Source organism: Pristis pectinata, chromosome 7 (genome assembly GCF_009764475.1).
Source record: "Pristis pectinata isolate sPriPec2 chromosome 7, sPriPec2.1.pri, whole genome shotgun sequence".
NCBI classification, from domain to species: domain Eukaryota; kingdom Metazoa; phylum Chordata; class Chondrichthyes; order Rhinopristiformes; family Pristidae; genus Pristis; species Pristis pectinata.
In genome coordinates this window covers 100,762,601-100,788,254 of record NC_067411.1, presented here as the reverse complement: position 1 = coordinate 100,788,254, position 25,654 = coordinate 100,762,601, and the positions used below count along the sequence as shown (strand labels likewise).

Here is a 25,654-nt window from a genome sequence, read left to right as displayed (position 1 = left end):
TGCACCCACCACTCTCTGTGTAAAAAACTTACCTCTGACATCCCCCTTATACCTTCCTCCAATCACCTTAAAATGATGTTCCCTTGTGTGAGCCATTTTCACCCTATTGTGTGCAGCTTGCTGTTGGTAATGAGAGGAGATATTATGAAGATATTTGATCAAGCAGGCCAAAAGTTCCTATACTATTAAGGGCTTCAGTAAACAGTTTTTAAAAATTAGAGTCTTTACTCTTACACAGCATAGCAGAATGTGTCAATTATTAGCTACAATTATAGAGCTGAGAACTAAAATTTCACTTTGAGATGCTTCTTTATCTGAGTGATCTGATGTGAACTCTACCATCTAATTTCTGTCACAACTGTACCAAGGCCATTTAGTTGGGACATCTGAAAGGAAAAGCTTAGCTGGATCAGCAATGTCCTCAGGCTGTATTTTAGAGATGTGTAGAAACAGGCCTGGCTTGTCAGCCTTTTGTATGGAAAAAGTTGAAGTACTGGGAAGCAGCTCGTGAATGTGCCTTTTGATAACAAGATTCAATTGGCAATGATTACTTTTTCTAATTTTGAAGGAAAATATGAGGTAGAAATTGTAATTTAGTACCAGCTCTACATTGTGGTCTGCTGCTGGAATTCAATTCTGTCAAAGTCAATGGAATCAAATCTTGGTAATGACATACTGCCAAAAATACAGCCAAATCATATTCTATGCTTAACATTACGAATCGAGGACTAATTTATTTCCTGTGAAGTCTGCCCATTTTGTCTAAACTCCTTTGTGCTTTCAGCATTCTCTATTTTTGTCTAAGATTTCCAGAATTTGCAATAATAATTTGCTGTTCATATCTTTTATTTAATCATTTTTCCTCATTTGTTATCCTACTGTGATGAACAGTGTTTGTGGATGTGCTTTTAATCTGTGCTTTGGAAGTAGACAATATACTTCGAGATTAAGTGGAGTACTGGCAGGCACGGTAGTGTAGCGGTTAGTGTAACGCTTTACAGTGCCAACGACCCCGGTTCAATTCCAGCTGCTGTCTGTAAGGCGTTTATATGTTCTCCCCATGTCTGCGTGGATTTCCTCCAGGTGCTCCGGTTTCCTCCCACATTCCAAAGATGTACAGGTTAGGAAGTTGTGGGCATGCTATGTTGGCACTGGAAGCGTGGCGACTCTTGTGGGCTGCCCCCAGAACACTCGATGCAAAGATGCATTTCACTGTGTGTTTCGATGTACATGTGACTAGTAAAGATATCTTATATCTTATCTTACTTAGTGCTATTTGCTTTAAATGTGTCCTGATGAGGTTATGGAGTGGGGTGCTGACTGTGCATTGTTGGGGATCACCGGTCTGTTCAATGCTCTCCCTGAAGTTAAATATATGAAATATATGAAGTTTTCTTATATTTTTTCTGCTTATATGTGCAAATTTACGTCTTTTTTTTTGTTTTCAGCATTTGGGTATGGATTTTGGGAACACTTTTCAGAATTTATCTGAGTGCTCTGGCAGCATTTATACAATCAAATTTTTCTCATAGGTCTGTCAAGGTCAAATAGTTGGGAGAACAAAAAAAAGTCATATCATTTGCAGTCAGATTTCTTCTGCACAGTGTGTGACAGCATCGGCTGTTTCTCATTGCAAGTAGTTGGCCACTATTTCTTTGCTGCTGATATCTGCTTTTCACACATTTATCTTTGAGAAATTGATTTAGACAGAAACAGGTCCTCCAGCAGTCAATAAGTGGATTCAATAATTGAAGAAAGTTTTCTGCATTAACTCTTTTGGATTCATTCAATTACCACTGATATTTGACTTGGGCAGCACTGTCAACACTTGTAGGATATTATTAACAGGTTCATCTCCTTCGCTGTCACCACAAAGCAGGACAGCTAGTCCATAATTTTCCCACTATTGCAGAGTATTCCCTGTGATGAAACACACCAGCAGGTCAATGATAGTAAAATGAGCACTGGCAAAATGTGTTTCTCTTGAGGTTATTGAAGAAGTGTTACACAGATACCTGTGCCCATTACCATTTCAGATTGCAAACATGAGCTAGAAGCATTGCAGATAAAAATGGTCCAATTTTCAATGGTAGCCACACACAATCTTCTGCTGTCTTTGCAGCAGAATTTAGAAATGGGCTTTCGAAACTTGTTTGGATTTTACAGAGAATAGTGCATCGAAAATGTTCTGTCTCAAATTGACCTGAACATGGCTGACTTCTCTGACTCACCACCCATGGTACTTGCTTACTTGTAATTTCCTGATGTGAATGTCTAGAGGACTGATGTCCCCGGCCCAACACACACACACCCAACTTGTGTCTGCTGAGTAGGATGGCTCTAAATGATGACTAAACCTCAGGAAGTGTATCCAAAGAGGCACCTGCCTGGGATATCCCAACTTGAACATCTCTGATGGATACATTTAAAAATTATTCAAGCAAATTTAATTAACTAAATTAATTAACGTATTACATTTGTTTTTTAAAAAAACACTTAAATCTAAACATTTAAAAAGGATTTAGATAGACACATGAATAGGCAGAAAATAAAGAGATATGGACCACGTACAGGCTGATAGGATTAGTTCAGATTGGCATCATGGTCGATACAGACATGATGGGCTGAAGGGCCTGTTCCTGTGCTGTACTGTTCTATGTTTTATGTTATTTAAAACATTAAAATAGTGTTAAGTTCTTATTTCAAACAAATTACGTCACTCGTTCAACAGTCCTCCCTGGCAAAAAGCTGAAGCAGAGCGCACTCGATGTCAGCATATCACTGCTCTGCCAGATGACCCACTGTACAGTAGTCCAAGGTGTCCAGCAAGCAGGCAGTAATCAGCAATTCCCTTCAGAACTGCAAGCTATCTGCCGACACAATTCAGCTCATTGTCCCTTTAACAAAGTACAGTTAATGATTGGGTAATGTGCCATCAATTTCACTAAATTTTATCAAAAGGCGAGTAAAAATTCAGAACTGTTTACCACAAAAAGCTAACAACCCCAGACCAATGATCATCTTAAAATGGAAATTGACATTTTTTTGTTTGGTAAGGATGGGAAAGAAAACGAAGCAAGTCTCAGTCATGGTGCCCATGAAACTACTGAATTGCCATGAAAACCCAGTTGGTTCACTGATGTCCTCCAAGGAAGGAAAACTGTTGTCCTCTCTCAGTCTGGCCATGTGTGACTTCAGACCCACCAGTAACTGCCTCCTGTTCTATGTAGTGGGGCGTGAATAACAAAAGACAGTATTGTCAGAAATGTCCACAACTGACAAAAGGATAAATAATAAATGAAATAAACGTAGAACAGTTTACCACATACGGGCTTTTCAGCCCACAATATTGTGCCGACCCATATAAACCTCATCCCCGTTCAATCTATCCCCCTCTCTACTTCACCTCCCATAACCCTCGATTTTTCTTTCATCCATGCACCTATCTCTTAAATGACCCTATCATATCAGCCCCTACTACCACCACCCCCGGCAGTGCATTCCAGGCACGCACCGCTCTCTGTGTAAAAAGCCTACCTCTGACATCTCCCCCGAACTTTCCTCCATGCACCCTTAAATGGGTGACCTCTAGTATTGGTCATTGGGGAAAAGGTGCTGTCTGTCCACTCTGTCTATGCCTTTCATAACCTTATACACCCCTATCAAGTCTCCTCTCATCCTCCTTCTCTCCAAAGAGAGGAGCCCTAACTCACTCAACCTATCCTCATAAGACATGCTCTCCAATCCAGGCAGCATCCTGGTAAATCTCCTCTGCACCGTCTCCAAAGCTTCCACATCGTTCCTATAATGTAGAGACCAGAACTGAACATAACATTCCAAGTGTGGTCTAACCAGGGTCTTATAGAGCTGCAACGTTACCTTGTGGCTCTTGAACTCAATTCCCCCAGCTAATGAAGGCCAGCACACCATACGCCTTCTTAACAACCCATCCACTTGTGCGGCAACTTTGAGGGATCTATGTACTCGGACTCCAAGATCTCTCTGTTCCTGCACACTGCTAAGAATCCTGCCATTAACCTTGCCTTTAAGTTGGTTCTTCCAAAGTGTATCACTTCACATTTCTCCAGATTGAACTCCATCTGCCACTTCTCCGCCCAGCTCTGCATCCTGACTACATCCCGTTGCAAACTATGACAACCTTCTTCACTACCTACTACACCACCAACCTTCATGTCATCTGCAGACTACCAACCCATCCATCCACTTCCTCATCCAAATCATTTATAAAAATCACAAAGAGCTGGGGTCCCAGAACAGATCCCTGCAGAACACCACTAGTCACCGACCTCCAGCTTGAATACTCCCCTTCTACAACCACCCTCTGTCTTCTGTGGGCAAGCCAATTTCGAATCCACACAGCCAATTTTCCATGGATCCCATACCTCAGACAAGATAAGGTACCTTTATTAGTCACATGTACACTGAAACACAGAGTGAAATGCATCTTTGCGTAGAGTGTTTTGGGGGCAGCCCGCAAGTGTCGCCACGCTTCCGGCGCCAACATAGCATGCCCACAACTTCCTAACCCGTACGTCTTTGGAATGTGGGAGGAAACCGGAGCACCCAGAGGAAACCCACACAGACACAGGGAGAACGTACAAACTCCTTACAGACGGCGGCGGGAATTGAACCCGGGTTGCTGGCACTGTAATAGTGTTATGCTAACCGCTACACAAATTTCTGAAATGAGCCTACTATGGGGAACCTTGTCAAACACCTTGCTAAAATTCATATATTCCACATTCACCACACTACCTTCATCCATTTGTCTTGTCACTTCCTCAAAAAACTTTATTAGGCTCGTGAGGCAGGGCCTGCCCTTCACAAAGCCATGCTGACTACCCCTGATAAGACTACGGTTCTCCAAATGCTCATAAATCCTGTCCCTAAGAATTCTCTCCAATAGTTTGCCCACCACTGATGTAAGACTCACTGGTTTATAATTCCCAGGATTATCCCTTTTACCTTTCCTGAACAGTGGAACAAAGTCTGCCATTCTCCAATCCTCCAGTACCATTCTGTGGCCAGGGAGGACTCATAGATCATTGTTAATGCTCCAGCAAACTTTTCCCTCACTTCCCATAGTAACCTGGGGTATATCCTGTCTGAACCCGGGGACTTAACTATCCTAATGATTTTTAGTAGCTCCAACACTGCTTCTTTCTTAACCTCGACTTGCTCCACCACATTTGCCAGTTCTACACTAACCTCACATTCGTCTCAGTCCCTCTCCCTGGTGAACACTGAAGTAAAGTATTTATTTAGGACCTCCCCTACCTCCTTTGCCTCCAGACACATTTCTCCCCCCTTATCCCTGAGTGGTTCTTACCTCACCCTAGTCATTCTCTTGTTCCTCAGGGTTTTCCTTAACCCTACTCGCCAAGGCCTTCTCATGTCCCCTTCTAGCTCTCCTAAGTCTCTTCTTACGCTCTTTCCTGGCTACCTTGTAAATCTCAAGAGCCCCATCTGATTTTTGAAATGAAAGCAAGCAATTTAGTTAACATACACGTCAGCCATGAGCTAATTGAAAGTAGAAGATGTTTGAACGTTTGAGTGACCTGTTTTCTCACATTCCTATGTCTGAAGCTGATGTATATCTTTTGAATGTACCTTCAGAGCGTGCACCAGAAGAAACTGAAGTTGGACAAGCTACTTCTGCAGAGTCACTTTCATTATCACACAATCAATCAACCGAAGCCCTGACAAAACCAATGGGTTCCAAGATTCACGTCGTACACATTCACATCGATGTGGGAGAAGATGGTGGCAGTGGAGAACCAGACTTACCTAACCTTTTCTTACCACAAGTACCCACAGCAGCTACCAGAGAAGATGCCCAGCCATCACTCAGCTTTATTAATGGGAAGACTCGGATGGAATTTGACCCACCATATAAAAAACTAAATGGTGAGGAAGCAAGGGGAGATCAGGTGGAAAGGGCATCTCCAAGTACAAGTGCAACACAGGATATGGATATTACAGAAAAATATAATGAAAGCAAGGAGCATTTAATAACTGAGAGTAAAACTGCTGAAATTCAGGAACCAGGAATCTCTACTGAAAGACCAAAAATGATTTCCAGTGTTAAAACTCCAGCTGAACATACTGCAACATTTGGAGTTACAGAAGACCAGATGAAAATTCATTCCAGTGTAGAAGATCATTTTGATAGAGAGCACTGGGTCATTTCACCTGTCACACAAGATGCTGATTCATCCAGAGATACCCAAAAGACACCGGAACTAATTTTAACAACAGAATCAGTGGAAGAGAAACCACACCTCCTTGGGATTGTTACAACTGCATCAGAAGACATTGCTTCACAAAAAACTACAATAAGGACCACAACTGAAGATACTTCACAAGAAGCGTTTGATAAAGAAGTAGTTGATGGTTCTGGTAAAGGGTATGAAACTGTTTACATTACAGTTTCAGACACTCTGAATGAAACATCTACAAAGCCCATTACTGTGAGGAAACCAGAAATGTATTCAAAAACCTTTGACAAAGGCTTAATAGAAGAAACAGCAATGCCAACTGAAATGCACATGGAAATTCTGACCCCGTCTACACCATATAAAGCTGATGACAGTCCTGGTGGGGAAATGGTTAGTCCTTTATCTGTGACAAAGTTAACTGTCTCTCCCAGTATTTCTGTGCCACCCGTAACTGAGGAAGGTCAAAGCACTGTCCCGGAAGGTATGCAAGGGCAAACTGAAGATGTCACAGAATTATATGACAGAAAAACTTCACAGCCAGAAGAAAGAATAGAGGAACTAAAACATGAAATAAGTTCTACTCCACCCACCAAATTGACAACAAGCAGATTTGCAATTGAAAGTGACAAACCTGAACTGGATTCTTCTGCAGTAATAAAACCTACGGAGGAAATAATCCAACACACTCAGAAAATTAAAGAAGCCACAAGTGTAGCAACAATATTTACTGAGTTAGGTTCAGGTGAAGATTCAAGCAAGGAGACAATGATTCAATCATTTACAGAAGTTCCCACAGTGATTGTTGAAAAAGAAATCTTAAAAACATCTATTTCAGTACCAGAAAAAGCAGTGGATGAGGAAGTTCACCATGACACCCCTACAGCAGCCTTTGAAAAGAAAACTCATGCAATCACGTCAGAAGCACCATCAGTGATCACAGAGAGCAGAGCCATCCCAGACAAAGTGCTTGTGAAGGCAACTGTGAAACCTCCAGCAATTGATGAATCTGGTACAATGGAGAAAGTTTCAGCAGCAGCCGATCGAGAGACTGGAATACCCACATCTGGATTACCTGAAGCACATACACACACAGAAGGTGTGCTGGTCAAAGTTCACACTCAGGTGACAGACAAATCTGCAGCAACTGTTGTGGTTGGGGATATGGAAACCAGACATTCGTTAGATTCAGTGACAAGGGAGAGGGATGACGGCGAACGTTCTGTCACTGCTACCCCAGTAATTAAAAAAAAGCCCCAGGAATCCACATCAGAAACACCATCAGTGATCACTGAGATGAAAACCATCCCAGAGAAAGTGGATATGGAGACAACTGTGAAACCTTCAGAAATCAAGGAATCTGGAATTACAGAGAAAGTTTCTGTGAAACTTCCTCCTTCTCCAGAATTTGAGGGTTCTGGTGGAGAACTGGTTACTTCCAAACAAATTGTACAATTTGGTCCTGATCTTTCCACCTCAGGGATGAGCTCTACTGTTCCACCAGTGACTGGTAAAATTTTCATGGATGAGGAAGCTCTGCAGAGCACTGCTACAGCTACACCTGAGATTGAGGAGGAATTTTCAGGGTCTGGCTTGTTGGAGGCACGCACAGAGAGGGAAGGTGTGCTGGTCAAAGCCCACACACAGGTGACAGACAAATCTGCAGCAACAGTTGTGGTTGGGGATATGGAAACCAGACATTCGTTAGAGTTGGTCACCAGTGAAGTGGAAGAGGGAGTGGGCCATGATATTGTTACACCTGTAATTGGAAAAACATCTCAAGCATCCGCATCAGGAGCACCACCAGTGATCACTGAGATCAAAACCATCCCAGAGAAAGTGGATATGGAGACGACTGTGAAACCTTCAGTAATTGAGGAATTGGGAATTACGGAGATAGTTTCAGTTAGAGTAGTTCCTTTTCCAGAATTTGAGGGTTCTGGTGGGGAACTGGTTACTTCCAAACAAATTGTACAATTTGGTCCTGGTCTTTCCACCTCAGGGATGAGCTCTACTGTTTCACCGGTGACTGGCAAAACTTTTGTGGATGAGGAAGCTCTGCAGAGCACTGCTACAGTTGCACCTGAGAGTGAGGAGGAATTTTCAGGGTTTGGCTTGGTGGAGGCACGCACAGAGAGGGAAGGGGTGTTGGTCAAAGTCCACACTCAGGTGACAGACAAATCTGCAGCAACTGTTGTGGTTGGGGATATGGAAACCAGACATTCGTTAGATTCAGTGACAAGGGAGAGGGATGACGGCGAACGTTCTGTCACTGCTACCCCAGTAATTAAAAAAAAGCCCCAAGAATCCACATCAGAAACACCATCAGCGATCACTGAGATCAAAACCATCCCAGAGAAAGTGGATATGGAGACAACTGTGGAACCTTCAGAAATCAAGGAATCTGGAATTACAGAGAAAGTTTCTGTGAAACTTCCTCCTTCTCCAGAATTTGAGGGTTCTGGTAGAGGAATGTTTCCTCCCAAACAAATTGTACAATTTGGTCCTGATCTTTCCACCTCAGGGACGAGCTCTACTGTTTCACCGGTGACTGGTAAAACTTTTGTGGATGAGGAAGCTCTGCAGAGCACTGCTACAATTGCACCTGAGAGTGAGGAGGAATTTTCAGGGTCTGGCTTGTTGGAGGCACGCACAGAGAGGGAAGGTGTGCTGGTCAAAGCCCACACACAGGTGACAGACAAATCTGCAGCAACAGTTGTGGTTGGGGATATGGAAACCAGACATTCGTTAGATTCAGTGACAAGGGAGAGGGATGACGGCGAACGTTCTGTCACTGCTACCCCAGTAATTAAAAAAAAGCCCCAAGAATCCACATCAGAAACACCATCAGTGATCACTGAGATCAAAACCATCCCAGAGAAAGTGGATACGGAGACAACTGTGAAACCTTCCATAATCAAGGAATTGGGAATTACGGAGATAGTTTCAGTTAAAGAAGTTCTTTCTCCAGAATTTGAGGGTTCTGGTGGGGAACTGGTTACTTCCAAACAAATTGTACAATTTGGTCCTGATCTTTCCACCTCAGGGATGAGCTCTACTGTTTCACTGGTGACTGGTAAAACTTCTGTGGATGAGGAAGCTCTGCAGAGCACTGCTACAATTGCACCTGAGAGTGAGGAGGAATTTTCAGGGTTTGGCTTGGTGGAGGCACGCACAGAGAGGGAAGGGGTGTTGGTCAAAGTCCACACACAGGTGACAGACAAATCTGTGGCAACTGTTGTGGTTGGGGATATGGAAACCAGACATTCGTTAGAGTTGGTCACCAGTGAAGTGGAAGAGGGAGTGGGCCATGATATTGTTACACCTGTAATTGGAAAAACATCTCAAGCATCCGCATCAGAAGCACCACCAGTGATCACTGAGATCAAAACCATCCCAGAGAAAGTGGATATGGAGACGACTGTGAAACCTTCAGTAATTGAGAAATTGGGAATTACAGAGATAGTTTCAGTTAAAGAAGTTCCTTCTCCAGAATTTGAGGGTTCTGGTGGGGAACTGGTTACTTCCAAACAAATTGTACAATTTGGTCCTGATCTTTCCACCTTTGGGATTAGCTCTACTGTTTCACCGGTGACTGGTAAAACTTTCATGGATGAGGAAGCTCTGCAGAGCGCTGCTACAGTTGCACCTGAGAGTGAGGAGGAATTTTCAGGGTCTGGCTTGTTGGAGGCACGCACAGAGAGGGAAGGTGTGCTGGTCAAAGCCCACACACAGCTGACAGAAGAATCTGCAGCAACTGTTGTGGTTGGGGATATGGAAACCAGACATTCGTTAGATTCAGTGACAAGGGAGAGGGATGACGGCGAACGTTCTGTCACTGCTACCCCAGTAATTAAAAAAAAGTCCCAAGAATCCACATCAGAAGCACCATCAGTGATCACTGAGATCAAAACCATCCCAACTGTGAAACCTTCAGCAATTGAAAAATCCAGAATTACGGAGATAGTTTCAGTTAAAGAAGTTCCTTCTCCAGAATTTGAGGTTTCTCGTGGAGAACTGGTTACTTCCAAACAAATTGTGCAATTTGGTCCTGATCTTTCCACCTCAGGGATGAGCTCTACTGTTTCACTGGTGACTGGTAAAACTTCTGTGGATGAGGAAGCTCTGCAGAGCGCTGCTACAATTGCACCTGAGAGTGAGGAGGAATTTTCAGGGTCTGGCTTGTTGGAGGCACGCACAGAGAGGGAAGGTGTGCTGGTCAAAGCCCACACACAGGTAACAGACAAATCTGCGGCAACTGTTGTGGTTGGGGATATGGACACAAGATATATGTTAGAATCCTTCACCAGCAAAATTGTTGAGAGAGTTCCCATTGCTACAATTAAACCTCTAATTGGAAGGCAGTCTCAAAAACCCACATCAGAAGCACCATCAGTAATCACTGAGAGCAAAACCATCTCTGAGAAAGTGGGTATGGATCCCACTGTGAAGCCTCCTGCAATTGAAGGGTCTGGAATATTAGAGAAAGATTTGGACAAAAAATTTTCTCTCCTGGATGTAGATGAAAGTTCTGGTGCCGAGATGTTTACAGTCAAGCAACCAATCCAGTTGTCTTCTGATGTTTCCCCTTCTGAAATTAGCAACCAAACTGTTATTTTGTTGAATGAAACTTCTTTGGATGAGGAAGCTTCCCATGTGGAAGTTACAGCTGCCTCCGGTACAGGGGAAGGGATCTTCACATCTGGACCAAAGAGCCACACAGAGGTGGGAGATTTGCTGGCGAAAACATATCCTCAACTGGAAGATAAATTTCCAGCAATGGTTTTTGATGGCGAAGGGGAAACTAGATTTATATTTGTTCCAGTCACTAGTGATATCGATGAGGAAGTTCACCGTGCTGCTGTCACGCGGCCATTTAAACAATTGTCTCAAAAATCCACATCAGAAGCAACAACAGCAAGTGCAGTGATCGAAAGAATGCCAGGAACAGTGGTTACGGATTCTTATGAGATATCTCCAGCAATTAGGGTACCCACTACAACAGTGAAAGATTCACAGAAACAGCCACCTTTTTCAGTTGTTGAGAGTTTTAGTACTGAATCATCTGCTGAAGATCTTACAGAGATTTCAACTTCAGATTTGACTAGGGCTGTAACATTACTAAGTGTTCCAATTGATAAGAGAGTTCAATATGCTGATGTTACCCTGGCCACAGAGGAAGTCATGTCTGCAAAGCCTGAGGTGTCCATGAAATCCTCAACTGAAGGACCAACTGCATCAATAAAAGAGACAGCTACAGAGATTCAGTCTGGGGAAGTTGAAAGTTCAAGTGAAGACATTCTCACCATGACTGTTCTACCATCAGTCACAGGTACTTCTGATGTAGATGCCAAGGCGGAGGATGTTACTTTGACATCAGGGCCCACCCAGCAAATTTCAGTGACAAAGAAACAAACAGTGATACCAACCACAGACTCATTAGTTGAAATTACAGCTATAAGTAAGAAACCTACAGACATTGAATTGAAGCCTGAGATGGGGACAGTGGGACAGAAACCTAAATTAGTGTCAGTAGAAAGTGTCGAAGTGGTTCACTCGGAAGAAAGAGGATACAGTGAAAGTGAAGAAGAATCAAGTGAGAGGAGAGTGCAGATAACCATGAAAGCAGGATTAAGCACAACTGTTCCATTAATTGAACAGGAGAGCTCCGGTGAAGATACACTTAGATTAGGTGAAGGTCAGGCAACCACTTTCACTGCACATGACTCTTCAACATCAGGAACACAGGAGAAAATCAAACTTGCTGGTGAACCAAAATCACAACCTACTGAAGAATATGATAGGCTGTCACCATCTCGCAGGGAGCAATCGATGGATACTCAAGAAGGAAGCAGAGAGACAGTCAGTACTTTCACCGAGGAAGCAAGTTCTTCTAATTTAACAGAGATAGAGTCTGACATCCAACCTTCTACACATTCTGTTCCTGATCTGACAGGTAAGGAGCTTTTATCGAAAGAACATCAAGTATATGTTAGTAGTACTCACGTGAAAGAAACAGCAGCAACTACCCAAACTCCTGTCTCAACTGAAGGGGTAAAGTATGGATTCCAACCTAGATTGGTTCATTGGGAAAGTGCCAAAAAAGGTGATCGCATGAATTATACACAAGTCATTCAGAGCACTGAAAGTAGTCAAATAGATCACAGGAAATTTGGAACGTTGGTACGAACAGTTAAAGAAGAGCTGATGGAAGGCCAGGAGGGTACGATGGAACCTTCAGTCAAGACACCAGCATCATCGGCTGTTTTCATTGACAGAGAAGATGATGAACTGCCTGAAGATAAAATTATTGACAGCCCTCCTGAAAATATAAGTGTAATTTATATTAACGGGAAGGACAGTGGGATGAGTATTATGGAAGAACAGAAAATCGGAACCACCACAAAATCAGATAGTATAATTGATGCGGATAGAAAATTAGAAGATGTAAGGCAAGAAATTGAAGTAAAAATTGTGTTTCCAACTCATCCACCAGCAGATAATGCAACAAAAAGTTTGGAAGTGATCCAGACTGAAGCAGTGGCGTATGATGACAGTGAGTTACTTATTCCGTATGTTCCATATGATGGGTCTGGAGAAATAGCTTCACCTTTAATGACAGTAACACCAGGACAAAAACGAACAACCAGCACGATTGGCACAGCAGTTTCCTTTGATAAAATCAGAACAACTATGCCAGAACTTCATACAGTGAAGGACACATTTCCTGTTTTTATGAGTACAGTTTTACCAGAAAGTGTTGCAGACACCTCTCAAGAAACAGTATCCACTGAAGACACGAAGGAGAATGTGTCACAAGTAGTTTCTGGTAAAGAAGAGATGCATATGACAGCTCTGGAGGCTTCTTTGAAGGATGTAGATGGTCCAAGTACATTTTCAGAAACATCAACTACATACTTCATGGGCAGTGACACAGAGTATGCAAGTGTTCAGTATGCTGAAGGTTATGCTCAGTCTACAACTGAGCACGAGAAGCCCATTGATGGCTCACCAGTATCTAGCACATTTGAAGAGGAATTTTCTGGGGACAATATTGTAGGCACTGAAGATAAAATATTCGGCCACATACCAGTTAAAGTTACCACCTCTACACCAACCTCATCCGAACCTGATTCTAAAATAATTATGACAGGAAGTTTATCAACAAAATCAACTTCTGTGCATTCTGCTGAAGAGCAGTCTCAAATTTTGATGCACACACCCAGAGAACATGTTGAGGTATCCACCGATAGCTATAGCGCATCTTCTGCTAAAGTTTTTATACAAGAAGAAGAAAGTACATCAAGAAAGCTCTCTGAAGGTAAACAGGATGAAGAATTTAAAGCCACACAACCAACAATACAGGGAGCTAAAGTGGAAGAATCAGAAAGTTTGCCTTCACAGCTGACTTTTGTCGATGTTTCTACAAAAGAGGATGCAGCAACAAGTCAGGTAACTATGCAACCAACTGTTTCACAAATGACAGGCAAGAGGATTGAGGAGGGCATGGATAATGCAACTTCATCAGAACATAATGTGACATTGCAGCAAATGGAAAGCTCAACAGCACACTCAGTTCCCCTAAAAACATTGGAGGAAGAATTACTCATAACACAGACAACAGCTTATTCACCAACTGAACAAAAAATTTCTTTATTTGAAGCAAAAAGCCCTGCTGAGGAACATGGTATAGGAACAACAGTAGATTCCCACAGGGTCACACCTAAAGAAGTAGAGACTTCAACAATACAACATACTTATGTTGAGATTTCTAAAGAAACCGTTGTCAGTGCATCACCTTTATGGCCATCCACGGAACAAAAAGCTGAAAAAGATGCAACAGAAGCTGTCAGGGCCACACCAGTTCCCCCTTCTTTAGATGAGAGCTCATCAGAGAAGCTGAAATCATTTGAGCAGCAGGATCTCAAATATACAACGGTCATATCACTTGAAATGCAAACAAAGTTAAAGGAAATCAAGACCACCCCATTTTCACTATCTGGCAGATCAGGTGACTGGAGGTCTACGGAAGCACCTGATACCTTGACAGAAAGTACTGATGCTACAGACACAGAATCTGACATCAAAACAACTGAACCAACACTGGAATTAACAGTTCATCCAGCAATCACCTCTGAAATTGAGTCTTGGGACCATGTTAAAACTGGTGAACCAATAACTGGAGGTGAGCCACCAATAACTGATGGAGAGGCTGTTCATATACCAGGTACGAAATATTGGTCAGAATATTTCTTTCTACAGTTTTTTTAAAGCCAAATAGTGAAGAGGAGAAAATATTATGTAGAGTATGTTTTGAATAAATATCACTTTACTTTTGTTGGAACTTTCTATTTCTTCATATTCTTAAGGGCATTTTCCAAAAGAAAAATCTTAGGGCAGAGCTTCATTTGCCAGGAGTGGAGTAGTTGGAAAAGATGGAAAATAGGAATTCCCTCCCTATTTTCCTGATCCAGTGCTCCCAGGGGGGCAAAACTCGGCTTCAGAACTGATTACTCATACACATGCCAATTTTGTTTAGAAGAGAAACTTCAGTTTTGGTCTGGATCACTCTGCCAAATGAAATACTTAACAAAAATAACATGCAAGTAGAATTGGTTTTGTCTTACACAAATCCCTAATATAGTCTAGGTGTAACGTTGATGGAAACTATAGAAAAGCCTATTAAGTGGACCTGTCTTGTAGAAATAATAGTTTTGGATTTTAAGCTCACTGCTAGTTTAATTTTATATGCAAAGCCAAATATAGCTTTTGATTGTCCTATATAAACTGAATCACAAGGATTCATTTCACTGTTGGCTCACCAAGAAGGTATGTAGGTCTCAACAGAACAGGGTGTACTTCAAGTCAGGTAGAATCCATGGAGAAACAGAAGTTAGTCAGTATTTCAGGTCTGAGAGGCTTTTTCAGAACTGTAGGATTGTGCAGAGGGCAATGCTTAAAAAGAAACAACATGGGAAAGACCAAAGGAAATTTTAAAGAAATGCATGAAGGAAAGTAAACAAAATTAGTAAAGTGCTTGGATGGGGATCATAAGATGATTATATGGAAAGAATGATGGTGGTAAGAAAGAAATGGTAAAAAAGATTTGCCCGTCACCCACACTCTCTCTCTCTCTGGCTCCCCTCCCCACCTCCTTCCCTTTATTCCATGGTCCACTGTCCTTTCCTATCAGAGTCCATCTTTTCCAGCCCTTTGTCATCTCCATCTATCACCTCCCAGCTTCTGACATCACTCCCACTCTCCCCTCCCCCACCCACCTATCACCCCCCCCCCTCACCTGGATCCACCAATCACCCGCCAGCTCTTGCTCCCCCCTCCCCCCCACCCTTTTATACTGGCTTCTCCTCTCTTTCTTTCCAGTCCCGATAGCGTATTTTAAGTGTCAAACTCAATACCTGTTTGCTTTTTTCCCTTAATTTGTTTCCATTCTCGTACCTGATTTGATCTTAATTACCACCCACTTTGGTCATTTTTTTTCTCAATCTTCAATTCTCCTGGGTTAAGGTGGAAGACTGTCCCTCCATTCACCTAGGCCCCAGGTATATGGTCACATTGCTGCACTGTTAGCAGCTCACTCCTCGAATATGTTACAATGCAACCATGCTCACTTTCTTTGAATTAAAGTGAATGGAGAAAAGTTACATTCTGGGCAAAGCATCCCAGTGCCCGACAATCTTAAGATATTACTTCAGGCAATTAACTCAAAAATCACTGGTCACCAAAGCAGGAATTTCAGATAAAATTTCAGATAAAGTGCTCAAATACTTTAGCACTTAGCTATTTTAAACAAACATCTGCTGCTAATAACTAGCCAAACAAAATTTAAAAAAAATTGTATTAAACAGTTTGCTGATCAGTGTCTCAAAGAAAAGCCAATTTTTGAAACCATAAAATTATTAACCTATTGTTGGCAGGTTAATTAATGTTGTACTGATTTGCAGAATTGGCACTGCAATAAAGAGGAACTATAGCTGAGAAACAATCTTCTCAATAATTCAGTAAATTGACTTTAATGCAGTGTGTACCCCATCGGAATTAACATATGACAGTCATTAATTAGGTTGTAATTTTTATTAGGGACTTTCTGTAAAATAAGGTAAATGTTCATTGGTTAAAATGTAACTGCACTTACTTCTAATACTTCTATTTATCATAGTACATGTTAACCCATGTGAAGAAAGCCCTTGCCATCATGGAGGCAGTTGTTTCGTACGAGACACCAGTTACTTATGCACCTGTTTGCCTGGATATACTGGGGAACATTGTGAAATAGGTAAGAGCAAAAGTAGACACTGCAGTGCTTATGTGATATTCAATGCCATGAAGTGTTTTTATTAGAAAGGTTTAAGGGACATTTGCTTAGAATGCAAGCATTACAGGAATGTTGTTTTAAGCATAGTTTCAGTAGGTGTGCTCTAGACATTATGCAGCAATCTGATCTGCTTTCCAACAAAACAGGAGAAAAAGCCCCAGTGTGTTTCATGTACATTCTATTAATATTACACAATCTAATTTCTTTCCCTCGTATGGAAATTGGATGCACATATTATAACAGTTGCTTCAAACTTAATATATGATTTAAAAATCCCAAAATATCTTGAAATTTAAAAAGGAAAACATAACTTCTTTACTTTAGAACCATTCCTCAACCAGTAGTTATTAATCTCACTTTCATACTGAATAGATTTAAGCCGGATTTCTCTTTTGTTTGCACCCACATTCTGATGGTTCATTGAAGAATGTGTGGGAAATTTGCCTTGTCTTGTGTCTTAGTCACAAGGCTGTAGATTCAAGTCTACTCCAAAGACTTGATCCCAAAGATCTGGACAGGGATTTTAGTGTGCTATTGTCAGGGGTATTACATTATCATAGGTTTCATCCTTGGATAAATCATTAAACTAAGGCCCCATCTACACTTCCTGCAGGATGCAAAAGCTGCTATGGCATTATTTCAAGTAAGTGGTCCTATCCAAGAGTTCTTCCTTTTATTTGCATTACAGAAAGAAATTATCTGATTATTTCACATTTCATGCTTGTGGGAGATGTTGTGCTAGGTACGTTATAACAAAGACTATACTTCAAAAGTATTCCATTGCCTGGTAAGTAATTTGGCATATCCTGAGGTCATGATGGATGGTTTAGACTTCTTTTATGCATAACTTCCATTACTTCCCTGTTGATTGTTATCAGTTCTTTTCTGCTGCAAGTGTTGTCAATGATAGAATACATCCTCCCATATTTTCAGATCATATACAAATGATCTGAATATACTGCTGCTGCAAAACAACAAATTTCACGTCCTACCTCAGTGACAATAAATCTGACTCTGCTTCTGGTGATTGCATTTTCTATCCCTTTGCTGCAGCAACACAGAAACAAGGGATGTCACTCTACTTATGATGTCTGGTGCTACATGGGAGGCAATTTAGAAAGAATTGCAATTGGTCATGATTGCAGCATCCCCTGGAATTGTAGCAACTCTTGGTTTCTCTTTAACACTTTCACAGAACCCTCAGCCACATATTCACCAAAAACTTGGGGTCATTAGTGTTACCCTCAGTTTGAGGTGGATGTCAAATACATGAACTCCACTTGGATTTGCCAAAATGTGATAACTTAGCTGATCCTAAAAATTCCAGCCAGTCTGAGCAAATGGCCTTTGACCTGTGTACATATCCTGCCCTGAAGTTTACTGAGCCATTCCAATGGACACAGAGAACAAATGTTTGCAAGGAGGACTTCAACACCAAGAGTATCTTTGAAGTTTCTTTTTTTGATTGATCAACCTACCATCATGTTGCTAATGTTCACTCAGAATATCTGGCAATGCTTAGGTGTGTCGATTCTAACTAACAGTAGAATTGCTTTTCTGGAAGAAGCAAAAATTGTAGGCAATCATGTAAGGTAGCATAGAGTCCATTTTCATCAAGTTATGCTCCCCAGAGCCCAAAAATCAGAATTTGTTAAGTGGTGAATTTTAAGAGTTTAAAGAGTTGATTTATTTTCTAAATTTTAGTTAAGTTTTGCATTTAATATTCAGCAACTTGAACCATAACTTGCTTCTTTCATAGTGTCAGTGGTGAAAAGTTGGCTGGTAATTGCAGTTGCACAAATAATTAGATGGCTAGTTTGACATATGAATGATAGAGAAATGGGGGGCTATGTGGGAGGGAAGGGTTAGATAGATCTTAGAGCAGGATAAAATGTCGGCACAACATTGTGGGCCGAAGGGCCTGTACTGTGCTGTAGTGTTCTATGTTCCATGGTAATTACCTTCAGCAGGTGCTGACTTAAGTCTCTGGGATTTCTGTTGGTGTATGTACAGGAGGCTCTTGCTGAAGCATGGAGTGAGGGGTTGACTGCAGTGAATTCTGTGTTTTGATGTTCTGTACAACTGGGAGTATTCTGAGAGGACAGTGCCAGACAGTGAGACTTAAGATCTGAGTCCGGGAGGCATTAAACCAAATTGACAGTGTAAGGAAGAGACTAGCTAGATTCAGGAAGAAAGAAGAGAGCTTGTTTTTTATTAGATGATGGTTGGGTAGCTAAGGACTGGTGTTCTGTGGGAACTTCAGGACATTTCAGGTATCCTAGGGAACAACATGTACAGGAAGTGTCTGCAGCTGCTAATGGTCGCTCGAGTCACTGCAGAACATCAGGGAGGCTGAGAGTTTCCTGAATCGCGTGCTCTAGGAAATGGCCGTCTGGAAGGACATTCAGTATTTTAAATGGGTGGGCATCTGGAGGTGTATAAAGGGGGAGGAAGTGCAAGAGTCTTCTCTTGCATGTGCCGCAGGACTCAGCAGATTGGTGGGAATGGTGACACTTTGAAAGTGGGTAGCTCAGACTACAGAAGCAATGGGGAAGGGGCTGCACAACGGGAACAGCAAATCGTAGCAGCCCCTAGGGCAGGTAGACAGGGGTTTCTCTAACCATCACTGTGAGTCCCCTATGGTGTGTTGGCTCCCTTGTGCCAGGGTAAGGGACATCACAGAGAGGATGCAGAACACTCTGTCGGGGGGGAAGGAAGTGAGCTTGAATCAGAATCAGGTTTATTATCACTGCCAACAACAGTGGTGTCATTGGCGAATTTATAGATGGCATTTGAGCTGTGCCCAGCCACACAGTCATGAGTGTAGAGAGAGTAGAAGTTTTGGCACTGACGGTATTGTCAGTATTGATAACGTAGAAAGCAAAATGAGGTTGCCCAATTGGGAAGTCCAGGGGGACTATTTGAATAGTGAAGGAGAGGTAGAGGAGCATATCTGCAGGGAAATTAAAGACAAGTGCAAGAATTAAGCAGGTGATATTGAGGGACTTTAATTACCCCAATGACAATTGCAATAAGGTTGAAGGCAAGGGAGGGGAGGAACTTCGGGTATGTGTTCAGGTGACCTTCTTGACCAGTATGTTCTCAGTCCAACTCGCAAGGAGGCATTGTTGGACTTGTCACTGGAGAATGAGGGGAAACCAGATGGGCCAAGTCTCTGCGGAAGAACAATTGCATAATCGTTGCATTATAAAGCATTATGAAGAGCAAGAACTAATCAAAAGTAGAACCTCTAAATTGGAAGACAGTTAACATCAATGAGATAAGAATGGATTTAGCCAGGAAAAATGGGAGATCCTCCACGAGGAAAGATTTCAGGTACCAGTTGGGTATATTCTGAGAAGAGGGAGAAGAAGAAGCCAAGGCAAGTCTCCTTGGATGATGAGGGAGAAAGATACTATGATTAAATAGACATAAATGTGGGATGCACGTGAATTCTGAAGCGAGTATCAGGCCAAATACAGTAGGATGAATGGAGAAGTGAAGAGGAAGATAAGGTTGGAAGTGAGAAAAGAATGGCTGTTAACAGAAAAGTAAACCCAAAAATCTCATACCAATGGTTTGTAAGAGGTGGGGTAGGCCAGCTGGGACAATGAAAGTGATGCATGCAGGTCCAGGCTGGAATATTTCATGTGCACTTTACATTGGTGTTTACTAGTGAATGGGTGTTGCCAAAATCTCAGCAGAAGCTGGGATGGTGGAGGTAATGGACGGGTGCACTTTGATAGGCAGGGAGTATTGAAAAGGCTGGCTGTGCCTAGAGCATAGCGATCTCCTGAACTGGATGGCTTGCATCCCAGATTGCTGAGGAAAGTGGAAGAAGAGAAGGGCTCACCATAAATCTCCAAACTTCCCTCGATATGGGTGAAGCAGCACAGGATTAGAAAATGGAAAGTATGGTATGTTCAAGAAAGGATGTGAGAACATTGCCAGTAATTGAAGGCTGGTCAATTTAACCACAGGCCAACTAATTTAACTGCAGGCTGGTCAGTTGAACAACAGTGGTGGGTTTGATTTTCAAGGAATTTGTCCATTAATTAATCAAAAAATTTGAGAAACAATAACAAGGAAAAAATTGCAATTGAAGAAGTTTACTTAGGAGAGGCAACATGGATTTATAAAGTAAAATCAAAAATTGCTGGAAGCACTGAGCAGGTCAAGCAGCATTTGTGGGAAGAGGAACACTAATGCTTCAGATCTGGGGACCCTTTGTCAGAAGTGGGAAAGAAAGGCGCAATTTAGTTTTCACTGCATAGGACATGGAACAGTACAGCACAGGAACAGGCCTTTTGGCCCACCATATCTGTGCTGACCATGATACCAATCTAAAATAAGCCCATTTGTTGTACATGGTCTGTATCCCTCTATTCCCTTCCTGTTCGTATCTGCTTCTCCTGCCTCACCTGGCAGTGATTCCAAGCACCTACCACTCTCTGTAAAAAAAAATCGCCTCACAAATCTCGTTTAAACTTTTCCCAGTGTAGCGGTTAGCATAACACTTTACAGCGCCAGCGACCCGGGTTCAATTCCGGCCGCTGTCTGTTTGTACCTTCTCCCCGTGTCTGCGTGGGTTTCCTCCGGGTGCTCCGGTTTCCTCCCACATTCCAAAGACGTACGGGTTAGGAAGTTGTGGGCGTGCTATGTTGGCACTGGAAGCGTGGCGACACTTGCGGGCGGCCCCCCACCCCCAGAGCACTGTACGCAAAAAGATGTATTTCACTGTGTGTTTTGATATACATGTGACTAATAAAGATATCTTAAATCTAGTATTTGACATTTCCACCCTGGTATAAAGACTCTATCTACCCTATCCGTGCAGACAATGTAGGGGAGGGATGAGTAGAACAAAGCGACTGTCTCCAATAGGTTGAAGCTACATGAGCAAATGTAGCAGCTAAGTAGAAGTTGGGATCAGATTAAACTTCTTTGTCAGTCCCAGAGCCTTATCTAACAGGCCAGGCTACACCAATGGAAAAGGAAAATCCGTGCCAAGTGATGACAGGCAGAAATGACCAGGTCTGATACAGGCAGAAACCGAGTTACCTACAAGTTGGAGAATCTTGACAGTGAATCCTGAAGGCTGCAATGTGCCCTGATGAAAGAGGAGATGTTGTTGCTCAAGCTTACATTGGGCCTTGTAACAGTACAAGAAGTCACAGACTGAAAGGTCAGACTAGGATTTATAAAAGGCAGATCATGTTTGACTAAACTAAATCGTTTTTTTGATGAATCAATGGACAAAGTTCTTGAAAATTGAATCTGCCTCCACTTCTATCCCTGGCACTGGAGTTCAGACTCTTAACTACTAGCTATTTGTAAAACAAAATCTTTATCGCTGTTTGGCCAATAACCTTCACTCTAGGTCCTCTCACTCTTGAAACCTCTGTCAGTGAGAACAGTTTCTCTTTATCTATTCTGGTCCTAAAGTTCACGATCTTAAATGCCCATATTCAACCTCTTTGCAATCTCTTCTGTTTCAAGGAGAACAACTGCAGTTTTTCCACAATAAACTCCTTTTGTGGCACAGTAACCATGGCTCAAGTCATTCCTATAAATGGACAACAGCACCATAATCTGGGAGAAATAAGAACAGCAGGAAGCTGGGTCAGGAGAACTTGAGTTACCCTGCGATTTCCAAAGTTAGAGAATATTGCTGTGTTACCAACTCAACCACATTTTAGGGGCAAAGAAGGTTAGCTACTGGGGAATAAAACTACGTATTTACACTATTTATAAAAAAAGACGCATTACAAAGCAACTACATTTGTGCACCATTTCTGCCCATGGCCAATGATTCTATACATAAGACATCCATTTAATAATGGTCCTGGGAAGATCTCCCTGAACTCAGAGGTGCAAAATATCTAATTAAAGCTGTGGTTCTCAGCAAGAAATTGTTCCTTTTTTTTAACACTGCACAATATTTGCTTTGGTTTTGAGATATGTTGCATATGGATCTGTAACTGTCTGATGTAGTATCGATTTTTAAAGCCCCCCCCCCGCCAATGCTACTGTTTCTATCTGAACAGACAGGCAATGTCATAACAGTTTTCCTATCTGTAATGCTATCCTAATTAATCAGGGTTGCTTCCGGTTTTTAGGAATTGGTCCAAGTCTTCAAAGAAGCCACTTCCTGATTTGTACTTTGAAGACGCATGTCCAATCTGAATAGATAGCTGTGATTACTGATATAATTCTAGTAGGTTTAGCATGTCATAGCAATTATGAAAGCAATGCCAGGTTTAATTAACCAATAACCAAAATAACCAAATTATATTCCATTCAGATATTGATGAATGTCAGTCTAACCCTTGCCAAAATGGAGCCACGTGCATTGATAGTGTCAACTGTTTCAGCTGCGTCTGCTTGCCAAGTTACGGTGGTGCTCTGTGCGAACAAGGTAAGCCAAAACATTTATTAGCTGAAGAATAACCACTATTTGCAGCGTTCAAGTGAGGTAACCACACCAGAAGTTTGCACATCTGTCAAACTCATCCACATTCCAGCTGCAGTGGTGTGGTGGTAGTGATAAATGGCAACGTTACTATATTGCCAAGAGATGGGTTGGAGCAGAAGGAAACACCAGCCAAGAGTAATTCATCATGTTAATTTTTAATCACAGTGTTTTTGACAACACCATGGCATTTATTTTGATGCAGATAAAAAAATTATGCCTAAATGCTTGGCAAGCTAACAACAGCAACTTGCCAAATACCTTGTAATAAAGGCCATGCCACATTAAAGTCTGAAATAACTATTGGCATTTTCAGTAACACAATTTTATGTAAGATCTGATTCCGAACAAAAAGCATTTTAGTCGATCTTCCACAATAGATGAAATGAATGTAACATCGGCTCCGGGGCCTGAGCCATTCAGACCCCAACATTTTATCAACAGGGTTTGTTGAATTAACTGATCTCAAGTGAGTGGCAGAGGGTACTGTAATTTCCTTAGTGCCCCTGAGGTTGGAAGGAAAAATAATCAATGTGGCTTCCTGTCACTGGCTGTTCTCAAGTGACCTTTCCAGAAAAGACAGATGGAAGTGTGGATCATGATCCTTAGAATGCTGTTGAAGTATCCTGTAGTTCCATACACTTAAAACAGAATTTGATTGATTCAGTCTTCAAAAGCCAGCAGTTCAAATTCTAAATGGATAGTATCATGAATTGTTATCCTAAAAACATCGGTAAAGATCCTCGAATTCAATTGAATCTGAATTTATCCCATTCACTACTCACCACAAATCAAGTGCCCTGGGACATTTGACCACATCCTTGCCAATAATTATCTCTTAATCAACATCACTAAAACAGATTATCTGGTTGTTATCACATCACTGATTGAGGAAACTTGTACTTAAATTGGCTGCCGTGTTTCCTACATTACAACAGTGTCCATACTTCAAAAGTACTTCATTGGCTGTAAAGTGCTTTGGGACATCCCGAGGTCATGAAAAGTACTTTATAAATTCAAGTCTTTTTCTTTTATGTTGCAGGCACTATGCAAATGAAAGCTGTTGTTTTTAATAATCAGTCCCAGCTGTGACATGCCCCCAAAATTGATTCGTCTGCTGACACTCACAGTTTAGGCTTATGTTGGAAGCATGCCCAGCTCAGGGCTTCTTAATGAGTGCCTGTGAAAACTGAGGAAAAGATACATGTAATAAATTATTTTCAAGAGCAAAGCATTTTGCATTTGAATCTAAATGCTCATATAACATTAACTGAGATTCAAATATTGCAATGTAGTCAGTCTCTTTGCATAATTTGTCATTGCTAACCAGTCTGTGAACTATTGCGTAAACTAATAACACATTTGCACACAGCAGCTGTCATTCTCTCCAATGAAATTTAAATTTGAAAGTATTTTGTGGTATTGATAGTAATTACCTGAGCACTAAGATCTACTCTCAACAATGATATAAAGTGACCATAAATTGAGAGATGAGGTTTATCCCCAATCCATTCACATACAGCAGACAGTATAGTTTTGCTCAGACAGTGAGGTGAATTTGCACTGAACACATTGGCAGACAGCAGACACAAAATTTAGAAATAAGTCTCTTGCTTCTGAGGAAATCCATCTCTACTAGTTCTATTTTAAAACTTTCCACATCCACTACAATACATGTTAAAAAAATATATGCTTTCTTGTCCTCAGAGGCTTAAATATCCTATCAATTGGGCAAAACTGAAGCTACAGTAATGCATCAGGATTTCCATCTTCCCATTGGGTGTGGTTGTCGATATTGGCAGGGAGAAAAGGCTAACGAGTGCAGGATCTCTTCCCAGATTACAAAAGCTTGCTTCTTAAACAAGGAGTGATTTAGTGGTATCCATGGACAAAGCTGCAAAATAGAGCAGAATCGCAACACCAGATTGACTGTTTACAAATGCTTATATTCTTACTGATCCCTTTTTGAAAAAAAAAACCTCTTACTTAAGTTGTTCCCTGTTTTCTCAATAATAAATCAAATGTGGGACTGTAAACCCATTTAATACCTGCCAGCTCTGGGAACTAAAATAGGACAGACATTAGGACCCAGTGGAACTCTCAGGGCAAAGCAATCCATGCCAGATTTACACCACATCAGACAAAAATGTATTTCAAAGCACAGACATAGCTGTCTGGTGTGAGGAGAAGACCACAGAAGTGTAAGTCATCAAAGATACATCAGAATCTATACCTTCCTGCCATACAGATGATGATAAACCGAATTTTGAGGGAAAGTAGATTTCCAAATTTGAATAGTGTCTGTAGATGCTTATCTGAGAAATGCATGCCAAATCTGTTTGTCACATGTGATTCAGAATTGTAAGAGCTGTTCTAAATATGTCAGGGTCCTTTTATGGCAGTTGTGGAAAGGCATTAATTCTGACTGTTGGACTTCCTTTGCGCAGAATGTTGGTTCAATCATGTTAAAGGAGAAGATAGCTCTGCAGGCCAGGACTGTGTTGATAATATAACACACAGCTCACAGCCACACATTTAATGTATTAAATAAGCAGTGGAAAATACTTGTCCTCAATGGAATTCCTTGATGGACTTCTACGAGGATGTTGCCAG

The 25,654-nt window shown here is 41.6% G+C and overlaps 1 protein-coding gene across 1 annotated transcript in view; it reads left to right on the top strand.

Moving 5' to 3' along the window:
- The window catches only part of LOC127572941 (versican core protein-like), a 176,187-nt gene that overhangs the window by 111,113 nt on the left and 39,420 nt on the right, over positions 1–25,654 (top strand). The window contains exons 9-11 of the mRNA XM_052020665.1: positions 5,638–14,463; positions 16,414–16,530; positions 22,874–22,987. Coding sequence (XP_051876625.1) covers positions 5,638–14,463; positions 16,414–16,530; positions 22,874–22,987 — 9,057 coding nt within the window. The remainder of the gene's footprint in view (positions 1–5,637; positions 14,464–16,413; positions 16,531–22,873; positions 22,988–25,654) is intronic.